General features: G+C 35.6%; 1 protein-coding gene across 2 annotated transcripts in view; it reads right to left on the bottom strand.

Annotated features, from left to right (window-relative positions):
- Positions 1-10,000, bottom strand: part of LOC115229883 (cartilage oligomeric matrix protein) — a 142,886-nt gene that overhangs the window by 21,107 nt on the left and 111,779 nt on the right. For both annotated transcript variants that reach the window (XM_029800152.2, XM_029800158.2), the window contains exons 10-14: positions 7,818-7,892; positions 4,983-5,135; positions 2,532-2,636; positions 1,858-1,965; positions 743-908 (exon numbers count right to left, since the gene is read on the bottom strand). In XM_029800152.2, the coding sequence (XP_029656012.1) occupies positions 743-908; positions 1,858-1,965; positions 2,532-2,636; positions 4,983-5,135; positions 7,818-7,892 (607 nt within the window). The remainder of the gene's footprint in view (positions 1-742; positions 909-1,857; positions 1,966-2,531; positions 2,637-4,982; positions 5,136-7,817; positions 7,893-10,000) is intronic.

The raw sequence follows: 10,000 nt of genomic DNA, 5'->3' as shown, positions 1-10,000 counted from the left end.
AGTATGTAAGATTTAAGGGAAAAGAAACGTATTTTTATTTTAAAGAAACGGGGCAACTTCTTTATATCAAAGACAGAAGACCAAGTGAGAATTGAAACTTGGGAAATTTTGTTTTACTGCCTCAACGAAAGCTTGTTTAGTAGATCAATTAATTCTGATTCATATTCATAAAATTCAACATTTTAACCATAATGTACCTCAAACTAGCGCTCCAATAATTATAATTAGGAGGCGGCGAGCTGGCAGAAACGTTAGCACGCCGGGCGAAATGCGTAGCCGTATTTCGACTGCCGTTATGTTCTGAGTTCAAATTCCGCCGAGGTCGACTTTACCTTTCATCCTTTCGAGGTTGATAAATTAAGTACCAGTTACGCACTGGGGTCGATGTAATCGACTTAATCCGTTTGTCTGTCCTTGTTTGTCCCCTCTGTGTTTAGCCCCTTGTGGGTAGTAAAGAAATAAGTATTTCATCTGCCGTTACGTTCTGAGTTCAAAAGAGGAGGACATATTACATAATTTAATCCTAGGTACGCTACGCTTGAGAGAAGGATGCAGTCTACGAAAGAAGGACAGGGTGGTCATGGTTGAAAAGCTTTTGATGCTAGGCCATTTCACTGAGGACTCATAGGATATAATCAGCAACAATAGCAGAAACAACAACAATAATAACAACGTGTGTTATCCGTGGAGTTTATGCTGTGTATACTTGTGTGAGTATATGAACATAGATTGTTTAACTTACCATCATTATCGGCATCAGGATCACACATGTCTCCTAAGCCATCATCATCCACATCAGATTGGTCGGTGTTTGGAACTGTCGGACAGTTGTCACAGGCGTCTCCCTTGTTATCAGGAGTGTCTTCTGAATCCAATTGGTCTGGGTTAGGTGTTAGTGGGCAATTATCCTACAATAAAAGGGGTGAGGAAAATAAAACAATTTTTTATTAATTAAAAATAAGACTTGTCCGTTTGAACAGAACAATTTAAGCAAACTTCAAAATTCAAACAGAATTGATGAGAAATAAACTGTGGACACAAAAGAAATTTGAGGGTCAATAAGGTTTGTACAACACTTCACTGATCCTCTCCACTTTATGGGCATCCTCTAGAGACAAGTCAGAGCAAGGTATCCAATGCCAATATTGGCCGCTGGCTCAGGAATGTGGAAGCGCCATAACCTCAGTTGTAAGCAAAACAATCCCCAAAATGTCCAACGCCATTCCTTGAATATCCGGTTTTATATTAGAATAACATTCTCGTAAAGATTTGCAGAGGGGTGTCTCACTCCCAGTCATCTTTCAACACGCCGAACACCATCCTGGAATTTCTGAGGGTCTGTGCTATTGCTAGATAATCGTCCAACCTAATTATGATTGTGTGTGCATTTATGTACCTACCTACCTACATACGTACATACACACATACACACTCATACTCAGTCAGGAATATGCAATGTATATATATGATAATATAATGTACAATGATATTTTGGTAGCAATTCTTTATAAGTGAAAGTGGCATAAAAAATACGAAGTAAAATAACATGTCTAGAATTTCCCTCTTCAGAGATTTACACGCAGTAAGAATGATTTTAACACTTTCAATTTCAGAAAATACCGAAACATTTGTATATACCCCTATGTACGTATATGCATCATTATACACACGCATACACATATGTATAAGTACATACATGTATTGGTGTATATTGCACACATGCACACACGCACACACACACACACACACACACACAATTAGTGCAATTGCTTACACACGAGAGAATTTACTCTCTAGCTGGATTCCTTTCTTAATTGCTTTCTAAAAGCTGTAGACTAGAAACCACTTTGTACTTACAGGATCGTTCACAATACCGTCGTTATCGGAATCAGGATCACAGGCATCACCAATCTTATCCGAATCAGCATCCTCCTGGCCACTGTTAGGAGTCAGAAGGCAATTGTCCTAGAACAAAAAAAAAAAAGATGAAAATGTATTTAAGGAATTAGCAAGGAACTTAAGATATACAAACCAACGAGCTGCTTAAATCCTACCTCCCTCCCCCTAAATCGCCATCAAATCACACCTTCCCATCTTAATAAAAGAAGGAGGACACATTGAGTAATATAATTCTAGATACACTATGCCTGATAAAACAAAATATGATATGTTTGTTGCTTGAATGGTTTTGCAATAACTAAAGATCAGACGTGACCATTTGTGTCTTTCGTTGTTGGAAAAAAGAATTCATATTCCATGTACTCGTGCTTCGTATTTTTTGTTGTACACGTTTCGTATGCTAACAGCATACAACCTTTATTAAAGCCTCGTTTCATCACCCATAATAGGCAATTTCCCTATCCGTAATAACCACATCTTACAATTCTTTCTCATCAGAGCGTCAAACATTTGAAATTCTGTTCCTGTTCGTTGTTTTTCCAGTTTTGCAAAATGAATATCAATAATATTCATTAAAATAAAGTATAGAAACATGTTATAATGAAGACAGGAATCAAAGAAGCTTTCGATACCTTTCGACATCTTCTGTCATTACATGGCAACTCTTCATCTGGTATGCCATCAAGATCACTGTCTTTCGAACAAAGGTGTCCATCACCACCAAATCCAACTTGACACTGAAATAAAGTAACACGAAAAATATAGTTTAATAATAATAATAATAATAATAATAATAATAATAATAATAATAATAAAAATAGCAATAAATTTATAGATGAGTAAATGAAAGGGATGCCAGAGAAAATACCAAACTCCCCAGACTACTGACATGAATGACACAAGGAAAAACAGTACTAATACAGAAAGACAAAGAAAAAGAAAGAGAAAATCAGTAATTATAGACCTATTACGTGGTTACCTTTATTCTAGAAATGATCAACATCCTTGTTAATAAAGATTACCGCTATGTCTGTGATCTAATGTTTGTTCCAAGGAAGAAAAGAAACTCTTGTCTTTCTCAAACTATACATACTATAGAGATAACTGTAATACTCTAGACATTCAACATATGAAACACAAACATCTCCAAACAAAATAACACAACTTACATTGCGTGTATTATTCACAATAGACTAAATACTAAAACAACATCAAAAACAGCAAGACAAGTCTAAAACCACAAAGTAAAACCAAAATAGTATATACAAACATAATTCTAAATCGCCAAAACACAGGGTATCTGGTGGAGTTGAAGAAACTCGCGTAAAAATGTTTAAAGCATGTTGATAAATACTAATAAGAATAACAATACATACGAAATATATTATCTCAGTAATATACACGATGGGCGTAAAAGGGAAAGCAAGCAAACGTTGGAGACAAACAACATACTCCCTGAATACAAACAAACAAAACGAAACAATCTCAGGAAGTACAACTGATATTTATTTTACGTATTTTATGTCTTACATGTGAATATTACAGAGAAAATATGTTGTCTAAATAATATGTAACATGCGAATGAATGAGAAACAAGGCGGTTATTTTTAATAAAAAAAATAAAAGGGTTTTGAATCTGAAGAAAACAAAAACGAAACGATTCTACTAAATACATATGAAATTTCTTTTATTCTCATACACAACTGTTACACACAAAGTAAAATGTGACACAGGGGAACGGCAACGGAATTTACAGAGAAACGGAAACTACACACACACGCACACACACACACACACACACATACACACACACACACACACACAAACACACACACACACACACACACGCGCGCGCGCGCGCACACACACACACACACACAAACAACGGACGCAGACAAGCTCGTTTCCTCATCAGTTTTCGACGAAATATCATCACAATTTCATCACACCTGTCAACTTGGCTGTGGCAGCAAAAACTGTAGACAAATGCATTACTGAATCATCAAGGCATACATATATACACAGATCATGCATAAAATGGCTGTTGCACACATATTATGTAGCGTCCTTCAATACTACAGAAGGCATAAAAACTTTAAAAAACAATTAATTGGGAACGTAAGAAAAAGGTGCAAACGGATACATGATCAAAATTTCAGGACTTGTACATCTATACAACATACAGAAAATAGCATAACTAGGTAAACATACATATTATGAAATGTACTTAAAATACAATGGAAAATGAAACCAAACAAATGCCCAACGTAAATAATAATAATAATAATAATAATAATAATAATGATAATAATAATAATAATAATAATAATAAAAATAATGATAATAATAATAATAATAATAATAATAATAATAATAATAATAATAATGATAATAATAATAATAAAAATAATGATAATAATAATAATGATAATAATATTGTTGTGAAAGACCAAAACAATAAAGTTTGCTTATTGATCGACATGAGCATCCCCTGTGATCATAATATCTCGGCGAAAGAGTTTGACAAGCTCAGAAAATATAAAGACCTACTCATTGAAATTGAGAAAATGTGGCATCTCAAGGCGGTTACAATACCAGTGATCGTAGGAGCACTAGGAATGATCAAGAAGGGAACCGAAAATTATATGAGAATGATCCCTGGCTTACCATCCCTGCAAGAAGTGCAAAAGATTGTCTTAACTGGTACATCACACGTATTGAGAAGAGCATTGTCGATGTGAGAACTATTACTACCCATGTATTTTAATTTAACTTAAAAAAAAAATGAACGAACTATTGAGTTTAGTTTAATGGCCTACCAATGTATACTATGAGTTTATTTGCCCTAGGAGTCGGGAAGACACTCGGCAAGAAATGGAAGCAAATTTGAAAGAAGAAAAATAAAAATAATAATAATAATAATAATAATAATGATAATGGGCTCCATTGGTTGAAAGCATTACATCTAGGCGACACAATGCAATAAATTACGGAAGTTGTAAAGGTAAATTATGAACTTCCTGTAATGATGTATGAAAGTAATCTTTAATTATCAAACTCATAACAAAAATATTGACACTTACCATGCATTCGTAAGAATTCGTTTCTTTTCGGTGCACGCATTTTGCATTTGAGTGGCACTCTTTAGTCGTTGGACAGCTGTTTGATTGTTTGAAGCATCCTCGCGTTTGGTTTCCAACGTAGCCTGTCTTACACTCACCACACCTAAAACTTCCCTAAATTTTCAAGCAAGGAGAAACAAAAATTATAATAGAAATTTGTGACGGCAAATATGGCTACAAGTTTGTTGGAATTTTACAGGTGATTACTATATGTTTATTACGATAATTAATTTGGTTAAAACATTTTTTTATTATTGAAATATGAAAGAAAATATTCAGTAAAAAATTGAAAATAATAATTGCATGTGACAAACATTTTCCCCTCAGTAAGTACAGAAGAGAATTCTTGATGTTTCACCGTTATTTGTGATCGCCAGCGGAAGCAGAGCATTATCTTAACTGTTTATGTTTTAATAATTAAATCATTAGATAAATTTGTACGACTATATATTTGCTAGCTTAGAGAAAAAAAATTGTTTAAATATTTTAGATCACTTTAATACAAACAACTCAAAACTAAAATATGTCATGTTAAATTTCGTCTCACAATATTTTAAACGGGGTCTCTATCTCTCTGTGTCTCTCTCTGTCCATTTACAAGCCTCATTACTTTGAGCAAAAGCCCGGAACTTATGTTTAAACAGATGAGAGAGGAGACTCGTCCCCTACTGGGCTAGATGCTCTTACATCGCAGGTAATTAAAAAAAAATATGCCTTGGGATGTTTAGTTACGGTTCTTTGTTTCTCTCTTTTTTTTTTTTTTAAGCTAAAGTCCCGCTAAGAGGTATTTCGTTGAGTTAGCAACCAATTTTACAAGCTACATGAATTGAACTCAGCATTTTCATGAAACTATAGTAAAATAGTAACTAAATGGATCTCTGTCGTTTCTGAAGATGAGGATTCCATCAACTGAATTACCTGAATAGGATGTAAGTGGCTGAGTATTCCTCTGGTACATATGCGCTTAACATAATTCTCAGGCAGATTCAGAATGATGCAGTATGTATGACACGGGCTATACTTTTAAATAACAGGTAAAATCCACCCAACGGGTTTCCGCAACCATTCCGTCTGCTCAGTTTCCCTCTCAAGGCTTGACTTGACCTCTATTATCAGTAGACGACATTTGACTAAATTTCAACGTAATGGGATTGAACACGGTGCCTCGTGATTGCGAAGCGAATTCTTTTACAGGCTTGTTGTAGCCCATCATGTGGTATCTACTTTGAGTAGTGGCCCTCAAGCGGCCTGCCGCAAGAGGTATCTCATTGTGGTGAAGGAAGTTTCTAGATGCGTCGCAGAAAATTCGTATAATGCCTAACCATTAGTATGGATCTGAAAATCGAATTACTTATAATTATGTGTATGTATGTATGTATGTATGTATGTATGTATGTATGTATGTATGTATGTACGTACTTACGTATGTATGTATGTATGTATGTATGTATGTATGTATGTATGTATGTATGTATGTATGTTATGTATGTATGTATGTTCTCTTCTGTTTTTGGTTATTTAAATTCTTCCTCTGAAGATGGTTTTTAACAAGAATACAAAGCTCTATCGTTGGAAAGTAGACAACGGAAACAGTGTCACATTTTAAACTTGAGAAAATTCTTGAATATTTTTACTGTTCCATTAACGGATTTTATTTGTAATGTGCGAGTTAGTTGGTTCATTTCTTTTTCTGAAAATCCAAGCTTATCCAGACTGTCAGACTGTCACAAAACCAAGTGCTCCAATTACTATTGGTATAAATGTAAGCTTGTAATTTGGGTATAGAAGATGGCGGTTTCGAAATAGTTACCAATAGTTATCCTCTTTTAGTATGTATGTATGTATGTATGTATGTATGTATGTATGTATGTGCTTATGTGTGTATGGTGTTAGGTTGGATGTTGAATATTGGGAGCAGATGACGGAATATCGATTGGTTTGTAAAAAGTGATCTGGAATGGCTGTTAAGCATTTGAAACACGGAGAATCGAACTTCGTAAGCAGGACTTATGTATATATATATATATATATATATATATCACGTGACCGACCAGACCATCAGATGTTGTTACACATCGCTGGTCACAATGCGTTCGCATTGTTTTAGCCTTCAAATGACGCCACCCCGTTGGCTAAGCGAGCAGGCCAACAGAAGAGAGAGTGGGAGAAAGAGTGGTGAAATAGTACAGCAGGGATCACCACCATCCCCTGCCGGAGCGTCGTGGAGCTTTTAGATGTTTTCGCTCAATAAACACTCGCAACGCCCGGCCTGGGAATCGAAACCGCGATCCTACGACCGCGAGTCCGCTGCCCTAACCACTGGGCCATTGCGCCTCCACACACACACACACACACACACACACACACACACACACACACACACACACACACACACACATACATACACACACACAAATATATATATGTCTGTGTGTGCGTGTGTGTGTTTGTGTGTGTGTGTGTATGTGTGTGTGTGAATATGAGTGATTGAGTGAGTGTGCGTGTATGTGTGTGTTGTATATATATATATATATATATATATATATATATATATATATATAATATATATATATATATATATATTTATATAAGAGACAGGATTCTGCACGACTGTCGTTTACCAAATCCACACATAAGATATTGATCGGACCAGTGCTAGCTGTCTAAGATGGTCGGCAATGATACAAAACTCCAAATCACTTGGCTTTGAAACGAACCTCTTAATCACATACAGATACCTGATACATGCACCTTATGTTAATAAAAAGCTTATAAACAATTATCAAAAGTAATTACCGGTAGATTTATGCATCTCGAATTGGGTACACAACCTCCATTGTTCATTTTGCATTCGTTGATATCTTCGCAAATCTGATTGAAAAAAGAAATATAAATATATATAAAACTAGCAGTATCGCCTGGCGTTGCTCGGGTTTGTAAGGGAAATAACTATATAAGCATTTTTAGAGATGTAAAGTATAATAGCCATCTCAATATGGCTAACCACAAAGGTGGGGGATGTTACTGTAGCTTTTTACGTTCTGAGATTTAATAATAAATTTTTAGAGAGTTACTTCCCTTATATATGCCAAAAATGCATTAAACATGGGAAAAATTGACGGTAAATGTTTTTTTTAAATCGTAGACTCATCGTAGACGCGCGCTAATACCCAGAAGGGCTCGATATGAATCACGACTATAAGATACCCTGTTTTGGTTAAACTGCACCGCAAAATGTGGGAGTAGTTAGGAATCTAAATCGTAGGAGACAGACAGCACACAACCTCACTTTTCATATATAAAGATATTTATTAATTTTTATAGGTAAAAGTTTGACAGTGATCACCAGGTTTCGGTTTATTAGCAGACGTCATATAAAAATGATGTGAATAACCATAAAAAATATACACAACAAAATGAAATAAAATTACTGTCTAATTTTTATGTAATCTATGTTGACAATAAAAAGCGATCCCATACATACATGGTGGAAGTCAATGCACGGCCGAATAAGACTACTTCATTAACGCAGTAAGTCCACGCAATGTTCCGAGAATTCAAGAAGTTTCCGTGCTTGAATTTGTTTTGAGAGAACAACACTGAACCTATTTTTCAGTGCAATCAGTTGTAAAACCAGCGGCACAACAGAGGTTGAAACGACTGGAAACCGACTGCACTTACTTTTTTTTTTAATATACAAGTTTATCTTCTCCTAGAAGGAAGTTCTAATGAGAAATAGGGGTTTTCACTCCTAATGGTTCATATGTTAGCTAACTCATATCTGGAGACCCTAACAGGTGCTAGTAATCCGAGTCAGAGTAGACCTGGGAACAATAGATACTATGAGATGTTTCAATGGTCCTTATAATCCTTGAACTCCCTATCAGAGTCCCACTACGGGATACAGTTTAAAATCATACCCAGAACAGCTTACCTACCTACCTACCTACCTACCTACCTACCTACATACATACCTACCAGCTCACCACTTTAATCATGGGCATAATATTGATTCCTAAACATAGGAAGTAGTCCTCACACTCCAAGAATATGCACAAGTAATAAAATAGATCTGAGTACTCCACCGGTGGACCTCGGATAAACGAAAGGTTGAGCGCGGCACGATTTGAACGCTTATTGCGGACACACATATATTCACATATATTTGATGTGAAGTGGTAGATGGATTACTGATGAACAGATTATTTAATACAAAAGCAATTATTTAGGTAAAGTATAAAGTTAAAAATATCTCCTGAAAAATTACTTATTTAGCAAATGTTTATTTTTGTCTTCTTATACATGTAATAGGAACAATAAAACTATTGACAACACAAACAATTGAAAAATAAATTACACATACTAATTACCTAATCGTACATGTTTAACACCTATGCCCGTGCATTGTAATAAATGTCGATGAGGAGTTATTTTGGTAAAGTTATTTTGGACATTACCGGTAACTTTTTGTCAATACTTTGACAAAAGTACACGTGATCGATGTGAATATTTACCTACTCCTTTTAAAAAGTTAAAAGAGTGGCTGTGTGGTAAGTAGCTTGCTTCCCAACCACATGGATCCGGGTTCAGTCTCACTGCGTGGCACCTTGGGCAAGTGTCTTCTACTATAGCCTCGGGCCGACCAAAGCCTTGTGAGTAGATTTAGTAGACGGAAACTGAAAGAAGCCCGTCGTATATATGTATATATATGTGTGTGTGTGTGTTTGTGTGTGTTTGTGTGTGTGTGTGTGTGTGTTTGTGTGTGTGTGTGTGTGTGTGTCTCTCTCTCTCTATATATATATGTGTGTGTGTGTTTTTGTGTGTATATATATATATACACACACAAGGCGGCGAGCTGGCAGACACGTTAGCTCGCCGGGCGAAATGCTTAGCGGTATTTCGTCTGCCGTTACATTCTGAGTTCAAATTCCGCCGAGGTCAACTTTGCCTTTCATCCTTTCGGGGTCGATAAATAAAAT

The sequence above is a fragment of the Octopus sinensis genome, linkage group LG2, assembly GCF_006345805.1.
Source record: "Octopus sinensis linkage group LG2, ASM634580v1, whole genome shotgun sequence".
Classification (NCBI taxonomy): Eukaryota; Metazoa; Mollusca; class Cephalopoda; order Octopoda; family Octopodidae; genus Octopus; species Octopus sinensis.
This window is presented reverse-complemented; position numbering and strand designations above follow the sequence as displayed.